At 44.3% G+C, this 22,293-nt stretch overlaps 1 protein-coding gene across 1 annotated transcript; it reads right to left on the bottom strand.

Moving 5' to 3' along the window:
* Window positions 1–2,859: 2,859 nt before the first annotated feature.
* TNFAIP3 (TNF alpha induced protein 3) lies at window positions 2,860–19,440 on the bottom strand. The gene is made up of 9 exons (XM_030236474.2): window positions 19,075–19,440; window positions 15,604–15,916; window positions 11,281–11,471; window positions 10,908–11,055; window positions 10,543–10,713; window positions 9,588–9,768; window positions 7,292–8,202; window positions 5,230–5,462; window positions 2,860–4,576 (listed from the first exon to the last, which is right to left on the bottom strand). Exons 2-9 carry the CDS (start codon window positions 15,914–15,916, stop codon window positions 4,292–4,294), a joined length of 2,433 nt encoding a protein of 810 aa, XP_030092334.2. The 5' UTR covers window positions 19,075–19,440; the 3' UTR covers window positions 2,860–4,291.
* Between the last annotated feature and the right edge of the window lie 2,853 nt (window positions 19,441–22,293).

Below are 22,293 nucleotides of genomic sequence, written 5' to 3'. Positions count from 1 at the left end.
CCCTGCTCACTCATGGCCTCCTAAACACAGCTAGAGATGAGCAGGGTAAATTTATAATGTTTTTTTGGTAGGTTGACTATCCTCTTCACATAGCTGCTCAAAAGTCCCTGCTGTGCCTGTTCAGAAGAGGAGCTGAGTGTCCAATATCCCAGTCTCAGGTGGGAAAGGCAGCTCAGCATATCCCAAGAGCTTTGGTCTCTTGATGGGGGCCTATTTTTGTGTGTTTATCCTCATCACTGAGCTGCCCTTTCTCCTATGCCTATCAGTGGCAGAATAAAGGCCATAGCTCCCTGGTAAGAGTGGTTTAACTGACTTCAGACACCTTTGAGGAATAGGTGGTAGAGATTAGGACAGTCCACAGCAAATGCAGGGACATCAGGATGAAAAACAGCTGTCAAAATGGCTGTCAGGTCAGTAGCTCAGTGTTAGGTGTTTCAATGTAGCACAGTACGTGCTGTTTCATCATCCCAAACCTGTTAAGTGGCCTAGTATTTCAGATCATGCCAAAGACTTGCCAGGCAGAGCACTGAAATATCAAAAGATAAATCCATGTACTTTCTACACTGAAAATGTACTAAGTTCTTTCTTCTTCTCTGTATAATGTTATCTCTGAACTGAGTAGTCATATCCCTGAGAAATCCAGAAACACAGATAATATTCTGATCCTCTTATATTCATCTGAAGCATTCCTTCCCCAAATAAAATGAACGAGTAAGCCTGCACAGCAATCCCTTCCTGCACTATATTACAAGGAATTCCAGTATAACACAAGTAGTCATTAAGCCATTTGTTTCATATTGGGATTGCTTAGCCTGGAGAAAAAAGCATTTGGGAGAGACCTTATTACGCTCTGCAACTACACGAAAGGAGGTTGTATTCAGGTGAGAGTCTCTTCAGTCTCTTCTCCCTGGTAAAAGTGACAGGACAAGAAGAAATGGCCTCAAATTGCACCAGGGGAGTTTAAGATTAGGTAATAGGAAAAATTTCCTCACTGAGATGATTATCAGGCATTGGAACACCCTGCCCAGGAAAACGTTTGAATCCTCATCCCTGGGAATGTTCAAAAAAGGTGTGGATGTGGCAGCTGGGGACATGGTTTAGTGGTATTAGGTTAACAATGGGAGACAGTTATCTTGGCAATTTCTTCCGATCTTAACAATTCTATGATTCTCTACTAGTTTTGCCTTTCTGCTAAGGAAAAAAAATCTCTGGCTATCAAAGATATGTGTCTTAGGAAATAGCCTTCTTTTCTAAGTGAAGTGGTCACAAAAAGGGAGACTCCAAATAAAAGTCCTCTCTTGCAGAACAGGAAGGAAAAATAGATGAACTTGAAGAGTTGTCTGGGCAAAGAGCAGAAAGCATCAAGAGGGTCAAAATCCCCTAGGGACATAAGGGAAATACCAAAGTATTTATAAGAAAAGGCCCCACTAGCTTTAATGTTCCAACACAAGTAAATCACAAGAGACAAGCTGGGCACTCATTTACATGGGTGCTTCAGAATGAGACCAGCATCATGTGACATAAGGGTTATGAGTAATGAGCCCAGAAAACAGCAGAGAAAAATCAGTGGGATCTGGGGCATTTGATCTGAAATCCTTCTTCTCTGCAGAAGTTGCAATTAATAGCAAGTGGAGTAAATCAGCCTCCTGACACTGAGGGCATCATGATGGAGATTCTGTTTTTTCAGTGGGTAGGGGCTGGTGGCTGCTGAGAGTGGATGCCATGAGCTGCCTCCATCTCCTGCTGCCTCGCTGCAGACATCCCACCCCATCTTTGCCTGTTCTTTCACCACTGAGGTGTCTGCCTGGTGCAAAGTTCAGTGAATCACAGGGATGTGTGAGTTGCATGAGTTGTAAAGAAGGGGTAAGGTGGGTACTGGTCCATAGAGTCAGATTTTGTTAAAGAGAAATATGCTGTAGAGATGGGGTTGGTAGGTCCAGCAGGCTCTGGGGTACAGGCTGACTTCTAGCTCTTATGCTCTGAAAGCAGAGGTAAGCTCTGTGAGTGCAGAGGCAGCTGGGCTGTGGATTAAAGATTTAACCAGCACAGACAGCAACTGAGCTGCGAGGTCAGCCTCCTTGGAAATGTCCTTGACTGCACAGGGATGTTTGCAGCCTGGGCTCATTTTTTTGTTTCAGGTGATAAGCAACACCTAAAAGCCATGATAGTGTACAGTATTGCCTGTCTAGGCAGAGGTCTGAAACACCTGAGCGCCAGTACAGGAGTTAGGGCACAGAAATCCCCTGGCAAGAGGCTGGGCTAGGCTGAGCTTGGGATGAGAAGAAAACACTGCTTTCATGTAGTTTTTCAAACAGCAGTTGGCAACTTGCTCTTCATGAACTCCTGAACAACTCTGATGCCAAGGCTTCCCTGCTGTCCCTGGCAGAGGGAAGGCTGTAGGCCTAGTCTGTGCCTTTGGGGCTGCACACACAGCTGTGTGGAGGCTGGGATCATCAGCTCCCACCACCACCTCCCAAGGTGGCACCCAAGCACTGCTTACTGGGAATTCCTGAAATAACAGATGGAGTAACACAGAAAGTCAATGCAAGTCAGTGTAGCTTAGGTTTTGTTGCAGTCTGCTCCTCCATCCATACTCTCCCACAATCATTCTTCTGGGGTCTGAAAATACTCTGCACTCACAGGAACCAACTCCTTATGCCCAGGTCCTTCAACAGAACCAAGAGCCCTTTCTGAGAGAACACCCACTCACAGCAAGTTATCTATCACCTCTTCAAAGCACTTGGCTGCACCAAGGAGCAGTAACATGCCAAATGGTAGTGCTGAACAGAAAGGCTTCCTTCCGGGGGCGACCCATCCTCAACTGTGCTCTCTCGCATAGATATAAAAATAACAAAGTCAATCCTTCAATAATTTATTTCTTTATACCAGAGAAAGTTATTCAATTATACATTTAAGTTTGTAACTTTCAACACTAGAGTAAATATATGTAAAAAAATCCTGGCTGTGCAAATTTCAAATTGCATTGTTTCAAATAATATAAATATTTTAATAAAACATACGTTCACATTAAGGTCCGCAAAATATATAAAATTTAACAGAAATAAGTGATGAGTTATTTAGGTTTTGTATTTTTTTCTTTTTAGAAAACGGCTTTTTTAGTAACTAGAAAAAGATTCTAAACTTGAGAAGCAAGTTAGAAGAGATCTCACCTCCAAAATCATAGCAGCAAAACAGATGCTGAAAACTTAAAAGGTGTAAAAGGAGAAGAGAGAAGCAGGTAGCAGGCACAGTGGTAAAGCTGAGGTTGATAAAGAAATTACTGCAGATTGAGAAGTGGATGCATAAACTTCAGGAGTAAAATATCAGCCGTGAAGAACTCTTGTTACTGAGCTCCCAGCTGTTTGCATGGTAACAGAATCACATTAAGGATGACAGAAAGTGACAGAAATGGGGAGGGAGGGTACAAACAGCACACACATACTGCTGACATTTGCAGTGCAAGAGAGACAAGAGTCAATCTTGTTTCAGAAGTGAAGACAAAGGGCTTCGGGGTTTTTCTTGTCTTTTGGAGGTAATTCCTTCCACACAAGTGGGAAATGGCAGGATACACTTTCACCATCACATGCATTTCTTCTGCAACTTCTGTCTTTCCAGCTGTCCTGGGATTTGGGAAAGGACCTAAATGCAGGTTAGGTTAAGCATGTTAAAGGAGCAGACCAGTGTTGGTCTTGTTTTTGGCTGTGGTTTGCTGAGGGCTCTGCAAACACAGAAGTGCTTGCTGTTATCACCCTAAATGCCTGTGGGAGCTCCTGCCCTGTGAGTTCTGTAAGGACAGCAAGGACACAGGCAAACCGAACCACGTTTCTTCAGATGTCAACTAGCAGTAGCATCAGTCTGTCCTGGGTAATCCCATTCAGGAAGGACTTGCCCCTGACTGATGAATGCAGCCATGAAAAGGTCCTGCATCTCTGACAGTAGACATGGCTCCTTCCCTGGGAGAGGGGGAGGTATTGAGAAACAGGCAGAACTGGGAAGTTCTCTGGATTCAAATGCTTCACACTTCCTCCTGGGAAGTCCAAGAATTAAATATGGCATTGTAGGAGCTTAGTCATGAACGAGAGCTCTGTGCAGAAGGCAATGTGACCTTCTCAGCAGTCCTTGTATGCAGTGTTTAGAGGAAGTAGAAATTTATTCCCATTCTTGGGAATAAACATGATCTGAGCAGACAGCCTATGTCTCCCCCCACCCCCCACTCCCAGGACTGTTAAGTGTTTTGGACGTAGCACCATTTCAGGGAAGGAAGTAGCTGGTGTTGCTTTCTTGCTCCCCACTAGCCATAGATCTGTTTGAACTGGTAGCACTCGTTGCAGTAGCCGTTGCACTTGGCATTGCCATAGTGATCGCAGGCAGGGGCTCGGCAGCGTTGCTTGGGAGGCTCCTGTGCAGCCGGCTCCCTGGCATTCCCCGACGGCGGCAGCTGACCAAGGCGCCGGCACTCTGGGCACAGGTCATCGCTCCTGCAGGCCAGGTTGTTTCTACACGAAGCCACAGCACACTGTCTCTTCTGGGCACTCAATGCTGCTCGCTGCACATCTCCTCTGTGCTGCCCTGTTCTCTTGAAAAATATTAAAACACATTGTCAGCTGCTGCGCTGGCAGCACAAATGGCTTTTCATTTCCTTTTTACTCTGCTCGTGGTTTGTACAGGTAACCACCTGGGGATTGTTCACAGGCACTTCTACAAAGTGTAGTACCAAGAGACAAGTTTAACTTTACCAAGAAAATCACAAATTCCGTCATTTCTTAGGAAAAAATATTGGCTTTTTTATCTTTGGCAACCCTCAATTCTAAAAGGACCGAAACCAACTGTATTAAAAACCTTATCTGGAACAAAGACAATCTGTGATGGACTCAATCAAAAATGCAACTTGAACCCCTTGACACAGCTGCATAGGTCTAAGGGTAAAAATGAAAATCCTTCCCCAATCAACAAAACAACCTGTTGGTCCAATTGCTTCCACAGGAACTGCTGGCAAAATCCCAGTGGAGGTGAAACTGAGCATGGCCATAACCCTAAACTGAGAATGACTTTTTATGAGTGCTGCTCAACTGCAGCAGAAAAACCTCATGATATGCTCTATGCTTGTCTTTCCATGACAGTTAAGATGCAACCATTTGAGGATTTTCTAGCATGGACCCCAAGTTGTTCCCACAGGAGAAAAACATGCAGCACTAATCAAAAGGAAGATTTTGAGAAGTTCACACTTACTTCTGGCTGCCTCACCAGCTGCTCTTCTGTCCTTCTGGCTTCTTGGAATCGCTGGCTCTGGGCTATAATGAAGCAGTTCTGGCAGTACCCCTCGAGCATTGTGCTGCCCAGGGTGCCGCAGTCGCGTCGCTGGCAGGACACCGTGTTACGGAAGCCGGCAGCGGAGCTCCCCGTCTGATCCGCTGCTGAAGACTTCCTCTGAGACCTCCTCTGGTGGCGCAGCAAAACACTGTCTGTAAAGCAAAGCATGAACAGGAGCAGTTTGAATGAGTCCAATAGATATGATGACCCAAAGCAGATAAAAAAAGCTCTCCATCTTAAAAATGAAAATAAATTAAAAATATCAACTAGCCTCAAACATGGGTGTTTGACAATCCTGAGACTCCCCCAGTTGGTACATCTTTCTTCATGTTACGTACATAAGCATGCTAATGTAGCCTGATTTTCATGTAATTTTTTGAAACAGAAGATTTCAGAAAAAATTGTTTTAAGTGGGAGACCTAGATCACACTGAAGTCAAGACGAATTTCACCTTTGACTTCACTTTGACTGTCATCTGTGATCTACCCATTTCAGCCTCCCCCATTTCAGTCACATCAGACAACTGAAATACAGTGGTACAGAGCATAAGGGGAAAAAGTGCATTATACTTTTTAGTCTCATGAAGCAATCTTACATATTCCACAATCAGAAGGAAAAAAAATTTCACTGTGAGCAATGCTGGAAAATAAGGTATTGCAAGCTGGCCCAGAAGTTCCCTAATCTGAACGCACGTGGAAAGCTCAGTGTTGTGAAAGATGTCTCTGCCAACAGCAGGGGGTTGCATTAAATGATCTTTAAAGGTCCTTTCCAACCCAAAGTATTTCGTGTTTCTTTATTTGTATCAGCAAACTTATCAGCAATAAAATAGTCTGAAGAGATGAGTAGTAATTCTCTCTTACATATGCCTAGGGACTCTTTACCTGCAAAACAGGGCAGTGGCATGAAAGATGAAGATTTCATGCTGTGATTTATTCATAGACTACTGCCTTTTTGAAAGTCAGTCTTTAAACACACGTGCACACGCAGGCTATTACCAAGGAAGATTTCAAGGTAGAGTGTAACAACACACTCCAAAGCTACTCCAAAATACCAGCTAATTACCTACAGTCAAATTCTACTTGCTCTGCTTGTCAAGACAACTACAGTGGTTATTCCAGAGCATTATACCTGTTACATCCAGAACAGACAGAGATCTACAGAGTCTTCAAGGCTTTTTAAACACCTTGCTAACATAACTGATTTTCAGTACCTTCCATACATTTACAGCATTTCCTTCACTGATCTCTACAACTTGTCTAGCTGTGAAGAAAACTCATACCAAACCATGATTGCAGTGGATGATGGGGAGGTATCAAAAGCCACCCCCTCTTAAGCTGGTTTTGCTTCCAACAAAGCTGAAAGGAAGTTTTAGAAGAGATTTCACAGATTTCTCACACTGCTGCCATGTGCCCCTTTATGGTATGCTGGTTTTGGCTGAGGTAAAGGTAATTTTCTTCACAGTGGCTGGTATGGGGCTGTGTTTTGGATTTGTGCTGAGCACTGGGTTGATAATATTGAGATGTTTTTGTTGTTGCTGAGCAGAGCTTACACAGTGCCAAGGCCTTTTCTGCTTTTCCCACTGCCCTGCTGGCAAAGGTGAATGGGAGAAGACACAGCCTGAACACCTCCCTGCCCATGGCAAGTAATGAATTAATTCTTTGTTTTGCTTTACTTGTGCATGCAGTTTTTGCTTTTCCTATTAAAGTCTATTTATCCCAGCCCGTGAGTTCTCCAGCTTTTACGCTTTCTATTCTCTACCTGAGCCTGCTGGTGGGAGTGTGAGAGAGCAGCTGTGAGGGGCTTGGTTGCTGCCTGGGACTAAACCATGACAATGGGATAATAACAGACAGAAAATCACCTTCTCCTCACACTCTTTTCATCACCCCCTGCCCTTTTATCACCCAGTACACACAGAACTTCACAGTTCAAGGAGGCTGATCTGCAGCCAAAGTGTGTCAAAGCTCACTCCATCTCCACTTACCATGGTTTTCCCTGTACTCAAAGAAACACAGCGTGCAAAAGCCCTCATTTTGTGGTGTCCCAAAAAACTTGCAACCAGGTTTCCTACAGAGGTTGCCTCCCCTGTTCCCCTCGGGAGGCAGTGCTGGTGGTGGGGGCTCCTTGCTATGGCTGTTGGGAGCCTGATGGCAGGAGTGCTGGTGGAGGATCTGTGAGATCTGGGATGGGTCAGATGTTGATCTCTGGTGGCAGGTGGGCAGGAAAGCGGGACTGCCATTTGGGGACTGCTCTGTAGACCTTTTGAAGCAAGTGCTGCAAATACCATTGAAGGTCCTCTTGGCCTTTTGGCAGCACGTTTTGCATGTGGCATAGTCTAAGTGTCTCTGGTCATCCAAGTTGTTGCAGGGACTGAGCTGTCTGGAGTTGTAGCAGCGTTCACACAGCCCATTGTGTTGCACGTTCAATGTGAAGGGGCAGTCTGGGGTCCTGCACTTCATGGCTGTGGTTTCACTGTACAGGAAAAGGCTCGGAGCGGTCGGAGGTGCAGAGCGAGGCTCTGTCACAGGCCCTTCAGATGTCCATCCCCCAGGTTCACAAATATCCCCACGGGAGGAGCCTGACCCAGATGCCTTCAGCTTCTCAGGTGCTGCTTTGGAGGTCTGCTTTCTACCTTTGTTTCCTTGGGACCTCTGCTCAAAGCATTCGTGGCAGTAGGGTTGGGTGTTCACAGACATGTAGAAAGGGCAATTTGGTGTTTCACATTTCATCTGTAAGAGGGAGAGCTGGGAAAGTGACAGATCCTGTCTGTTCCTGGAACATGTCTCTCTTCTAGGAGGTTCAGCGTTCTCCTGCCACTTCTTGTACTCATGCTGTACCAGTTGAAAGTAATCTTCCACGAGGTTTATTTCTTTGGGTAGGTTGCCTTCATCTAACCTGACAGCCAAAAAAGGAAGATTGCATCAGTGGTTGAAAAGAGCAGATGGTGGGGGAGGAAGCAAATACAAGCAACGTGGGAAGGAAATGTAGACTTAATGCACATCCATATTACTCAGACAGAAGATCTGGGATGTTACACTGTTGCTGTAAATGGAAATAATTTTAAAAGCAGGTGTTCAGTGACGGAGACTTTCGTATCTGAAATAAATGTCCTGACACAATGCTAAACAGAAGTATTCTTAAAAGGCTTTGCTAAGTGAGGGTTTTCTGTCTAAGAGCTGTTTGCATAAAGAATATGGGTAATATCTCAGAAGCAGAAAGTCCCCCAAATGGTGGATTTCTCTGAGGATCAGTAATCAACTGAGCATAATGATACAGTTTATTGTGAAATCTGCTCCTGGTTCTCTGCCCTGTTGGGTCTGTATCTACGAGCAGAATTTTTCTAACAAACTGTGGGGCTTCAGTGTGATGTGTGCATCCATCATACTGTCCTTACTGCCTCCAGCTGCAGGGAAAGCCCTACACTGGAGCTTCACCATGCCACAGTTGGTAGGATGAGGAGCTAACAACTCTGGCAATACTCCAGAACACATCTAGGCAGAGCAGCTAGGGAAGCTAAAGTACTATCCTTCACATGTGCTTGCATGCTTCACGTAGAAGGACTTCAATTTTCAAGGCCCCTACACCAGAACCAGCCAACAGCATAAAGATTTCTTTCCATGTGGCAGTAGAAGCAAAGATAGAGGATACAGGGAGTTACTCCCCTCCATCAGTTCTGAGGGGACTGGTTCGGCATCACTGCCAGTGTCCACTGAATATGAGAAGCTGATGCCAGCTGCTCCCTGCATGTTACTGGTGCTCAACCATCAGGGGGACCAGCAGAGATGCTGGTTCCTCCGCAGGCCACAGCTTCCTGCCTACTGCCACATGGAACAGCCCAGGGTGTTGAGGCATCTGTGCTCAGAACATACTGCCAAGTACTTTACCCAGGGCAGCCAAAATTACACCAAGTGTAAAAAAAGTGTAAAGTGTACCCTTACACAAAGCACAAGAGCTTGGGCTAACTAGTTCCTGCATTTAACTACTCTTCAGCCATCCTCCTGTGTAATACAAAAGCCACTGAAACTGATCAAATGGATTTTTTCTTCTAAAATGCTAGTTTCAGTTTGCTAAATCTGAACACATTTTTGCCTTTAAATTTGAGACTGGCCTCAGCTCATACTTCAAAACATATCAACAGTAATGCCAACATTTCGTATTTCAGGTAGTAAACACATGGGCCACCTAGGAAGGAAGGAAAAACCAAAAGAACACACTGGGCTGCCCAACTTGTCCCACCTCTGTAAATAAGATAACTTTGAGGAAACAGGAACGGCACTCACTTTGCAGCATTAATTAGATGAGTTGTACCATGATCCCAGCCTTGCACTGGAATTTCAATCACTATCAAGTAGTCTTTTAGCAGCTGCTCTTTCTCCCTCTCTTCTGCATCTGTCAGAAAGTGCACATTCAAATCCTCAAATCTGCCTTGCTCACTGGTGACCAGAGGGACAGCCCGGATTTCTGTGGGGAACCAAGACGGATTAGCACATACACACACAAAAACACACACAGAGATATATATATATATATATGTCTATATGTATATTTACACAAACATAACCAGCCAGTTAGGAATAACCACAAAATGCAACACATGGGGATACCACAACTAAATTTTTCAGAGAGAGGAGAACAGCTGGGCAGAGCAATCAGTTTCTATATGGTACCACTGGGGGAGGCTGCAGACACAGCTACATCACAAACTTAGCCCCATTGCACAGTAGTTTCAATGTCCCCATAGCAACTATCTTCTCCACTTGAACAGGACTGTAGATCTTTGTTTGTTATGCCATTTGGTGGGATGATGCTGTAACCTGAACCTAGAGAACTGCTGTCCACTCAGAAGAGATGCATTAAAAATGGCAAAGCATATATTTCATTATTCTTGCCAGGCAGCGGTACCCTGCTGTGAGACTGCATCCTTCAAAGCTTCTTCTCCTACAATGTGGAGAAGAGGCCAGAACACAATAAAGCAGAGGTTACCCTCTGAGCAATTCCAGCCTGCAAGCAGGTGAATTGCACTCTATTTTCAACAAGTATCTTGAAAGTAACCTTTAGTTTCTACTCAGATTCACAGACAAAGCTCTTTCTGCTCCCATTTTAGGAATATATTTCAAATGAATCTAATTTAACTGTAAAAATGCAAATCCAAACCAGATTATGTTTCAAATGCTTTATCAGCACGGTGGTTTTGAAGAAGTAACATAAATACCAAACGAGGTGCTTGAAAAATACCTGGCCCACTGTCCTTCAGAGTCACCAGTGGTGTAAAATGCATGTTGTCATAGCCAAGCACAATTGGGTATCTGTAGCATTCTTCAGCTGGCCACAGGAGAGGCAAGTAAACACCACCAACATTCAGAGGAGCAAAACTGGAGCCTGACTCTAAGCTTCTAACTACTTTATCTGCATAAAGAAGAAAAAGAAAACGCAAATAAGTATGTGCTACAGGCAAGAGAAAAATGTATGCTGGGGGTTTTATAATAATTTCTGAAAACTCTGTGTTCTGAAATGCATCTACCTGAAAACAATAGCTGTTGACTAAGATTACTAACACAGCACAAGAGTATCACAGTGGGATGACTGGCCAGGCAACTCACCTGCAAGGACAATGACTGGCCTTCGGAGGATGTTAGCAAGGATGAAGATGTGGATTTCTTCCAGCGCATTATAGGGAAGTCTATTTCGAGCCCCAGATATTTCTGGGGAGGTCATTTCAATGAGGTATTCCCACTCCTCCTCCCAGTTCTGAGGAAAGAAACAGCTGTCACCAATGGTTCAAAGGCATGGAGGTCAGGAACCAGCTGCAGCACAGCAGAGCTCAAATAATCACATTTTCCCATTTCCTCCAAAGGAAGACTATTTCTGCTTTCCATTAATGACAGAATCCACGAAGCCACAAAGCAAACAGAATCAGCAAGGCAACGCTGGCGAGCACTCAGAAAACAGCACCACTCCCTCAGGCTGCCTTACCCGGGTGTCATAATGGAGTCCTGTTTCTACAAACTCCTGGGATTTAACAGCCTCCCGCTGCCAGCGGAGCTTGAAGTTCCGTGTGTCAATCTCCCTGAGAGCACTAAACAATGTTTTTCTCAAGACAAGGTCAATATCTTCAATACCCCACATGTACTGCGATGCAGCATGCATAAGGCAATTTCCATCACCTGGAAAAAAAAGAAAGAGTGCATTATTTTCCAATGGCTACTTAAATAAAATGCCACAAGCCTGCGGGATGTAGAATTACACCACAAATACGCATATTCCCTGTGCACTTCCCTCTAAGCCTCTGACAGAAGGGTTGTAAAGAAGGAGACCAGAGTTATGGTCTCTGATCAGAGACAGAAAGAAAAAACTTCTCTCCCTACTGGTTTTGTCCCTGCACCAGTCCAAGTTAAGCTGCCATCCAGCAATGCCCCTTACCTATCTTACTTAACTTGGACTGGTATCACAAACCAAATTATGAGGTCAACTACCAATGTCAAACACAGCTGAAATAGCTCTTTAAACAGAACAAAGTAATCTTAAAATTACAAAAAAAAATTCTTAAATCTCCCTCATTGGTGTTTATACAAATAAACACCCAATGGCATGAGGCTGAGATAATGGAAACCATTAAGAAAATACTATAGTAACACCAAGCCTCATATCCCCTGAGGAGCACTGCTTGGCACTTGGCTGTGGTTGATGGAGGAATAGTAATAAAACAGGAGACAGAAAGGGAATGGCGGGTGATTTATGTAAAGCAATCATAGGAACACCTCTGGCCTTCCTCTCAGGAATGATTGTGTGTTGGGTTGTTACATATATTATTTAGAGGGCTGATTTTAAAACACAAAATTAAGTCAATGAAAAACAGTGATTCGATTTTCATTTACACAATCTCCTTGCACTGAAAAATTCCTCTTTACAGGTAAGAAGGATTGTGATATTCTGCAGTTTCAGAGGGGAAACTGAGACTCAGAGGAGATAACTAACTTAATTAAAAAGTGCGACAAGAAATACATCTATGGCTGGGTTTCAAATTTTATCTCTAGCCATCTTCTTCAAAAGGGGAGACATCAAGAATCATTACTGTCACGTCCTCAGGTGCAAATCTAAGTCTGACATCTATCACAGTGGCAAACAGATTCACAGAATGCTAAGAAACCACAGCAATTTTCTTGGAATAGAAGACATCAACCCTGGTAAGGCTACTAGATTTTTCTCACATGAAAAAACCCAAACAAACCCACCCAAAGAACTCCCACAAAGGAATTAAACCCAGTTTGCCACATACATGATGAGTTCAAGTACACTATTTGTGAACGCTTTTACTACTTATTCTGTGAAATTGTAGAGAAAAGCCTACAAAAGACTCCACTTCCCGAATAAGATATAATTTGAAATTTACTCAATGCTTCATAAATTGTTATGGGATTGGTGCATATCAGGCTCCTTCAACTGCCTTCTATTTTATGCTGTCTTGCAAAGCTTACTTCAATTCTGCAGGCTGCTTACTTGAGCTCAAAAATCAGGGAACAACCAAGAAGACAGAAAAAATGACTCTGTTTCCTTCTGACCAAGAAAGATGAGATATCAATCCCATTAAAATTTTCCCTTTGCAAAATCTAGAGCAAAGATAAGACTAATTTTTTTCTCTCTCTGAGAGCTCACTTTCGGTTCTTTATTTAGAAGCACTGCCCAAAATTCCTTACACAGCACTTGGAATTCCCCCACACCGTTTGACTAGCAATTGAGCAACAGTTGTACTTTTTGTTCTGCGGGTGCAGCGTGGCCTCCCTCGGACTTTCCCAGGGGGTGTGGCTGGGCGAGTTGGAATGAATGCCAATTCATTATACAAGTGAAATCTCTACAGCCAATAGATGCTGGAATTTTTAAATTTAAAAGAAAAAAAAGAAGAAAAAACCCTAACAGTTTCGATTTTTTTACCTCCTACTGCTTTCCTTCTATCTCCATTCAGATGTCTGCAAAGAATTATGTGGTGATTCAAAATGGCTTTTTAATTAAGAAAACCCCACCACTCCACAGATTCACAAACATATTAGGTAAAATATACATCAAACGATCCTGTAGGAGATACTTTCTCTGGTTTCAACAGCTACAGCCTTAATTAGGAAAAAACCCAGAATCTTCTGAAGAAAGTCCACTATTAACTTAGAGAACTAATAAATTCTTCCCATATCTATGGGTTAAGCAGCTAAATGTTTAAAAAATATTTTTCACACCGCATGGGAGAAAAAAAAAAAAGTTGTTTTCTGGGATAATACAGGGCTTCTCCAGGCTTCTGCACTTCTTTCAGAGATCCTCTCCTACAGTCCAATCTACCCTCTTTCTCCTACAAAGGTCCTTCTATGCAACTACTTTGCATAACCCACAGGTTTCCAAAGCCACTCCTACTCATGCACTTAATGACCCTAAAGCACTGAACTGAAGCCAAGTTCTTTGTCTGCTCAGTGTACGGGGAGACCACAAATCTTGCTTTGCCTTCCCTCAACCTGCCCTAAGATTTCAACACAGGTACGCCTGCTCATGGGTGGGATCCAAGTCCACACTACTCCCACGTGTAACACTGGCAGATGGCCATGAGATAAAGAAGGAGGGCAGTGCTGCTGAATGGAATGTGGACACCAACAAGGGTCTGTCCAGGCAGCATTAACCCCTGCAGGATTTGTATTGACTGGAGATGGGGGATTCTAAAACTGATACTCTTTGCCCTGGGCAAAAATTGTGCGCATTGTCCATTTTCCTAGAAAATCTGTTTGAGTGAAATTTTTAAGATGCAACACTTGGAGTGATGTTACCTTCCCAGTACATGCAAGGCACTGCCCGCCCTGGCTGCAACTCTGGTCCTTCCAAAGCTCAGGATTCCATGACTTCTGTGCACACCCCTAATTACAGTCATGAGAATTTTATACCAATGCGGAGGCAGCCCAAAAAGCTGAAGGTCAATGCCTCTACAACAGTTACAGACACACACATCAGCATCAGGCTTTAGGTTGGGCAGTGACATTTGCACAGTGAGTCTATTTTTATGGCTTCTGTACAACACAGCTGTGTACAGTCAGACTGAGAAATATGGCAGAATTTGGAAAAAAAATGTGGACTAGGAAGATAAGGGCAATGTGTATACAAGCAGATATGAAAATAAGCAAACCCAGAACACAACATGGACTTCAACAATGCTGCATGTCCACCACACCCAGTGTTTCTATAACTGCTGTGATCTGCTCCTTGAGCAAAGAGTATGTATTTCTCATCTTCTTGAAGACCCTGCTCTCCCAGTCTATTGTTCCTGGCTAGGGGCAACCTGTGGTGTAAGGAATCCTGAGTCCAAGTTTGCAGCTGCGTGACCATAAGTCATAGACATTACCAAATCTTTCCTCCACTGAATGCAAAATGCCCGTGACTCTTACAGTCATGTGCCAAGGTTTTCTGCTCAAGACTATGGACAAACATAACCTGTTCAGGAAATCTTGGCACTACTGCTGTGCCTTTTCATTTGTAGCACTTGATGCAATACACACACAGAGTAACCCAAAAGCCAAGTCCTGAAACCAGCACTGACTGCTGAGAGAAAAGGGCACAGCAAAATTTGTGTTGCACAAAGATGGGTGTCAGTCACACACATGGGACTTACCAGTGGGCCCTGAGGGAAGGCAAGAGCTGGAAAACCCAAGCAGGGAGCTGAGGATGAGGGAGCAGCCCCAGAGTGGGGTGCTGACCCCAGGGACAGCAGTGTCAGGTTCCCGGGAGGCTCCATGGTCTGAGTGCTATTCCATCACTGTTGTTAAAGTTGGATCAACAAGCAAGCATTGCCTGCCAGCTACAACAGCAGGGCTTAATGGAAGGATATTAGATTCTGCTAAATATACATGGGAATGCATCCCTGGTCACTCAAAGCATTTGAAGGCTCCTCTTGCCTGGCACTAAAGGATGTCTGGCACTTCCGATGAGGCAGCCAACATGTAGCAGTCAGATTCATGGGAAGGCAGCAGGTCCAAATCAAGTTTCCCTGCCTGGTTTTTGACTCTGATGTGCAATGGGTTACTCATATTATGAAAATATCTGTGAAATTTCCACAATATTCACACACTATGGTATGGGCAAGGGTCTGCTACAGCCTCAGGACAGCACATCATGTGGAAAGAATTTTAATTTCAAAACAGTTTGAAAGGCAGCACATTTTTAAAGCCATGTGCTTCTGTTTCAGTAATGTGAACTCAGATGCTATTAATAAAGATGCTACATTTGTATGACCTGTTTTACTCTGAGTGCAAAGACCCGCTCAAAACTCACCATTAGTCTTCAAAGGAACAAGTCTCCGAACTTCCCTGCACCAGTTGAGCTTCCTGTGGTGCTCCAGTGAAGTCTGCGTAGCCTGGTCAGTCAGGGACTTCTGAAGCATTTCCCGAAACTGGGGACAAAACTGGCACATTCTGAACATTTCTATGGTGTATCTGTGCATAGTCCTGAAGTGATGAATTATTCCACTGGGAGGTTTGACTAGATCCTCAGGTGTCCTCTCTCTGATCTTCATAGCCTTCAGCATATTGCTCTGATACAAAGCTTGAGGAAGGATGTGTTGGCTGGCCATGTTTCTAGAAGACATCTGAAATGAAAAAGGATCCTTTTATTGGCATGTTAGTGTCCTTCTATCACAGTGCTATCACTTCTGACTGAGAAGGCCCTTTCAGGTTGGGATTCTGTATGAAGTTTTGCCTAAAACAAGTAGAGTGGATGCAGCCCATCTGAGCCTTTCATAAATAACATTTTTTCAAAGCTCACATTCACTAACTTTTCTGCTTTACTCAAATACAGACACTGATCAGCTTATCCCACTCATTTGCTAATATAATTTACTGTGATATTGAAGAGGATTTATGCATAAGTAAGAAAACTGCATCATCATTCAAAACAAGCATTTAAATCAAAATAAGGATAAGAGAAGGCAAAGTCAAGGGAAAGGAAAATTATCCTGGAAAGTTAACTAATTGATAATTGCACAGTGTAATCCCATATGCACTTGCTGAATTTCAGGATCTTTCAAGCTCTTGGTTTGATAACATGCCAAAAAAAAAAAAAAAGCAGTAATGACCATTTCAGATTTCCACAGCCCATACATTCTGAGCAATGATGGTCAGCAGAGTACAGAAAGAGCACAAAGAATTGCAGGCTGTGCTAGTATCAGTCCCATACTTACAGTGGCCAGATATGGTAGATGAGAAATTTGTCACTCGAGGACAGGCTTAGGTTACTTTTCTTGAGGCTCTTTGTATTTTGTGAGCGGCAGAGCTATGGCTCAGAAGTGCTTGTGCCGTGTGTGGGGGTGCAGACTGCAGTGCCACTATTACTCAGTGGTAAGTCAACAGAGCTGAAAAAGCATTTCCATTTGGCTCAAAACCCCCAATATATTTCCACAGTAGGACATGTCATGTTTACTGCTCTGCATCCCTTTCTTCAGTAACTCTGGCCTCATGGGGTACAGCAGGAAAAGCAAAGAAAGAAACTCATAACCTCAAACCTGTGACACTCTATGAAATACTTACTCAGAGGAGACTAATTTTGTGGCTAGTTAGAGCCAAACGTAGGGACCACATCTCTCAAAACCCCTGTGCACTACAGCAAGAACAACAATAACAACAAAACCCTGTTTTTACAGGGAGAGACTCTCCATGCTGTCCACAAACATTCTTGCTTTGCTCAAAAACAAAGCAAAAATTGTATCAAGATAAATAAAAGTATGCGTGCCTAAAATGTTTAGAGTACAGCTAGTCACATTAGGAGAATCTACCATTGTGATTATGAATCTAGGGACAAGTATCAAGCCATATATGTGTATCAATCTCTGGACATCAAGTACTAGAAGCAACTAAAGATTGTTTATGCAACTATTAGGAAGTTTTCTCATGGAGATGGGAGGCACAGAGAGAGGAAGAAGAACTCCAGCCTGACAGACTGACAAGGAAGGCATTCCTAAGTCTATGGAGGCAGAAGACCCCTCTTGCACAGAAGGGCATTGGCACCTCCTTCCCTCCAGGGAAATAGTTGCTCTCTCCTCTTCACCCAGACACTTCCATTGGCAACATTCACCTCCAAATGCCCAGCCAAAGCTATTGAAAAAACCCTTTCAGGGTGAGAGGGGACCTCAAACTCCAGGTGCCAAGAGCTGAGCTCTATAACCTCAGAGAGGTTATAGAGCTCAGCTCTTAACCTCTCTGAGGTTATAGATGGAGAGATACAGTGGATAACCCGACAAGCCCTAAATAGAGACTAGGTGATGCTACAAAGTCCTAATTTAAGGTGATGTCATTCACACAGCCTAAGAGCACTAGGGACTGCGTGCAGAGCTGTCACATCTTGCAACATATGGAAAAGCCTTCCTTTAGGTAATAAAGATGGCATATTCTTATCATTCCCCCACCAGCACACAGGCTTAAAATGAAAATTACATATTTTCTCATCCACTCTCCTCACCAATACAGTTTTACACATGCTATTTATGTAATCCTTCGTTTAAATGTATGAATGAGTCTAAAAATGAAATATCAACAACCCCCTACTAATCTATGTGATAACCACAGCTCTACTTTGCTCTGAGATGACCCAAGTACTGAATTCCTTACTTATGTTACTAGAAACATTGAGTCAATGGGATTTTTTTTACACGAATAAAGATTAATCACATGACTAAGCACTACCGGCATCGACTCTTGAAATGGTTATTTCCAGCTTTAAGTAACAAAAAGTACTGAGCTTACAGAAGCACTCACTGAAACTACATTATTCGATACTATGCTCTACGGGCATTTTTTCCCCTCCACAGGTGGAAATTACTGCCTGTGCTATTTACAGTCATAAATGTGAACCAAGGCAAAAGCCAAGCAACCCTTATTTTCAAAATCAATGTGATGAAACAAACAGAACTCAACAGACATCTAGCTGGACTCATTTAAAAGAAGAAAACTGAGCTTCAGTTATATCAGTTTACTGTGACAGTCTTTATAGTCTATTGTGCTTTGCTGTGTGCTATGCTACTTTAACCTTCTCACAGGTAATGACTAGGAATTCCCAGAAAGGAACAGCTGTAAACAATAATTAGAGACAGCATCCTTTCCAAAGGTGTAATGCTGAGGATGCTGGGCTTGGGAAAGCTGAATACTGTTCTGAGATCTGCCAATGGTTTCATAAAGTTTTCATTTTCTGTCCTTTATCTGAAAAACGACAAGTAATAAACTTCTCCATAAAGTGCTAAAGCTTCTATAACAAACATGCTTAATCCCTTTTAAACCCCCCGAGATTTTTCCGTCTGGGTCTTTGCTCGGTACAAAGCAAAACACAATACTACTCTCCGCCAAATCAGAAGATGAGGAGCGAGGCTCTTTTAAATCCCACAGGACTGGTTCACACACAGTAAGCGTTCCGCGTTCTTAGTTCCCTGCCCTACTGCTGCGCTGGGGGCTGGGCGTGCAAGGTGGAAAGGACACAATACGGCCCGCCAGCTTCCCGCGACAAGGAGCCCGAAGCTCCGGGCCGGGTTTCCCCGCGGCACTCGCAGCAAGCCCGGCCGCGCCGCGCCCGCTCTGCGAGCCGCAGCAGCCGCGGAGCCCCCGCGGGGCCGGGCCGGGCCGGGCCGGAGCAGCGGGCACAGCGTCCCCGCCCGGCCGGGAGCCGGCACACGGGCTGCGGCCGAGCCCGCCGCCAGAGCCGCCTGCTCCCCGCGGCGCCTCCTGCAAAAGTGCTCCGTGCCCTGCCCAGAGCGGCGCTCACCTCTCCGCGGGCGGCTCCTCCTCCGGCCGATCGTGCCGTGACTCCTGCTCAGCAGCGAGGCTGAGGCGATGGGACGGAGCATCAACCCCCACCACTCCTTGCTTCCCTTCTCTCCGCCGTCTCCCCGCCGGAGCTGCTGCTGCTGCCGCTGCCGCCGCTGCGGAATGAAGGGCTGAGCCCAACCTCTTGTTTTTTTCCCTTTCAGTTTAAGCGCCCGGGTGAAGAAAAAAAAAAAAAAAAAAAAAAAGGGGAGATTGAAAACACAACACAAAAAACCCCCACCGGGGATTTCCACCGGCAGAGCGGCGGGACTTTCCGGCCTGTGACAACCGCCGCGGCCGTGCCGCCGCCAGGGGGCGCCGCCGCCGGGCAGCCCCGCCGCCTCCCCGCCCGCCGTGAGTCACCCGCGGGATTTTCGGGAGCCGGGATGTCATTTCTTCCTTCCTTATTCCTTTCCCCCCGGGCAGGGGGTTGCCCATCCCGTCCCCCAGGCTTCGCTCCGCTCACAGGCCGGCCCGGTGTTGCGTCGCTGGGTCCGGAACAGCTCCGTGTCGCTGCGCAGAGCGGCGCCCCGGCCGTGCCCCGCAGCCTGTGGCTGGGAGAGGGAGAGGCGGCTGCCCCGGGAGCTCTTCCCGTGTCCTCCGCCTCCTCACGGGCACGCGTGGCCAGCGCCTGCCCTGGCACACGGCTCTCAGGCTGCCGGTGCTCGGGTGTAGATGCCCGTATCCCTGCCCCAGCATTCCAGCAGGACATTAAGGGGCCCGTCCCATGGAAAGTATTGCTCTTCCAGAGGGTTTTCAGAGCCAAGCAAGTTTTTTTTTAGTTGGGGTTTTTGTTTTGTTTTGTTTTGGTTTGGTTTTTTTTCATTTAGTTTGTATGTATTCCACAATTTTGGCCCTGTATTGTAAGTAACTACAACTACTACTTCATTTCTTAAATGAGAGGTTAGGCCAGCATAGAACCCCATAGTCCCAATACGCTGGCATTTTCAGCAGGAGATGTTACAGGTGCTTCAATCCTGCTGTGCTTGGGGTCGGATTGTTGCAGGTAAAGAGCTAAAACTATCAAGTCAGGGAGATCTTAGTGTCTGAATATGATTGTAAATTCGTGACTGCAACTAGCAGTTTATAGGAATCAATAAATTTAATTATTGTAAACAATTAATGCATACCTTTAAACAATGTGCTAATATTTGTGCAGTGAAAAAACTCACTGAATAAAATCCCAATATTTAAGTCCTGTTAATATGATTTATGGGTGGGATGTGTGCTGGAAAAGGGGCAGTTTCTTGCTCAACATCTTTACAATCTGTTAGGCACCCAGAAATGAAATACAGTGGAACAAAGTTTCCTGCAGTATTGAAACACTTCACCTTCCCTGATGATGAGCTCCTGCCTATCCCTGAGTATCCACCCCTCCCAGTGGCAGGATGAGAAGCCAGGGTTGCTGCGCATCTTGAAATCAGGTCTTAAATATTGACTCCTTCAGAGAACAGGTGGATTTTGGAAGAATTCAACTTTGAACTCCTTTACCTCACCTCCAGCAGCAGCAGCTGGCTCAGATCATTTGCTCATGTCACACAGCAGGGTTATGTGGCAACATGATCTTTCCCAGGGTTTGCAGGCCTGTGCTGGCTCTGCACAACAGCCATCCTTCTCCTCTGCCTGTGTTCAAAAAGAAGTCAGGGATATGGCTGGAAAAAGAATAATCCCTTCAGGTTTTTTTTCCTCCTCTGCTTGGAGAGTTTTCTTTTATAGGTTTTTGTGGGTGTGTTGTTTTATTTTTCTTTTTGCTCCCCTAGCCTCTCTACTGTCTTGGAAAGTACAGTTGGGTAGGAAGGCTCTGCATTTGATGATTGGTAATCTGAGGGGTGGCTAAAATCCAGAGAACTGGATGCCTGAGGGAGCTGGGCTTGCATAACTAGGGCAGCATCTGTGCTGTGATTTACACATGTAAATGTTTCTGTCAGCATCTTACTGTTCCCTTCTCCTGGACATTTTCCCCTGTCCTCTCATGGGGACTGAGGTAGCAGATTGCTGAAGTGATCTGATTGGAGGAAAAAAAAAAATTATCCAAAACATTTCTCTCATGAAGCCCAGCCCCTAACAGAGTTTTACAGAGAGTACTTGAAGTGATGGAGGGTTTCACTGTGGATTAGGAATGATGAGCTAAGGTAGGAAGTAGAGGAAAAAAGAGCTGAGTTGCACCCTGCTTTGTATAGGAAACTGCAGCAAAAAAATTAGCAAGTAGTCCTAGCCATGATGGAGATGCTGAGACCCAGGAAAACCTGAAAAGGCAACAGCTTATTTTTGGTTTCTAAATGGTAAGCACGTCTGAATATTAATAATTACTGTTTACACCTTGATAAACTCAGAGTTGATTGCACATTGCTGGAGCAGATGTTTATCAAACAGGTCTGAGCAGGATGGCAGGAATTCATTTGATCTGAGTTTGCACAGCACAAAATAAAGTTCTGTCTTGTCAACCATACCTCCTCAGCAATATGGGAATACATGAAAAACATCAGCAACATCAGTAGTTATAGAATGCATGAATATACATTCCTCTTTTCTGAATGACTCCTGGTTGGTTTTTTTGTAGTTATACCCTATAGTTTTTCTCATCATTTATGGTATAATGCTTATATTTAATGAAATATAAGCATATATATGTATGTATAAAGTCAAGGAAAATCTGGTTCTTTAAAGTGTGTGTGTAAATATGCACACATACACACACATAACTACGGACATGCACGCACATTTTTAGGTATGTATGCATGTCTGCATCTCTTGAGGGAAGAGGGAAGTTCTTGGCATTAAGGACAGAATAAGAAATACTTTAACTTTCAGCTATCTGCATTTTGGTTAAGCGTAAGGGTGAAACAGTCCACCCTTGTTGGTGGTAATGTTTACACAACCCTTGAGAAAGCTGTCACTGGGAATTGCAGAATATCCATTTTTCATGAAAATTTAGGTAATCAGTTTCATGCACATCAATCAATAACAATTTTTTATTGTACTGGGGAAAAAAAGAGAAATCTCTCAAGGCCCCATTCAGGTCTGTATCTCTAATTTATTTTAATTACTTTGCTTCTTTTTACTGTTCAGGAAGGAGTAGCTCACACTCACTAAATTAAACCAGGACCTCAGAGTGTTCAGAACACCATTGCCAAATGTTTGAGAGGCTGCACTAGGAAAGATTCATTGTTGGGACAGT

The sequence above is a fragment of the Serinus canaria genome, chromosome 3 (assembly GCF_022539315.1).
Source record: "Serinus canaria isolate serCan28SL12 chromosome 3, serCan2020, whole genome shotgun sequence".
In the NCBI taxonomy this organism is placed as follows: domain Eukaryota; kingdom Metazoa; phylum Chordata; class Aves; order Passeriformes; family Fringillidae; genus Serinus; species Serinus canaria.
The sequence above is the reverse complement of the archived record's forward strand: the minus strand, read 5'-3'. Positions and strand labels throughout refer to the sequence as shown.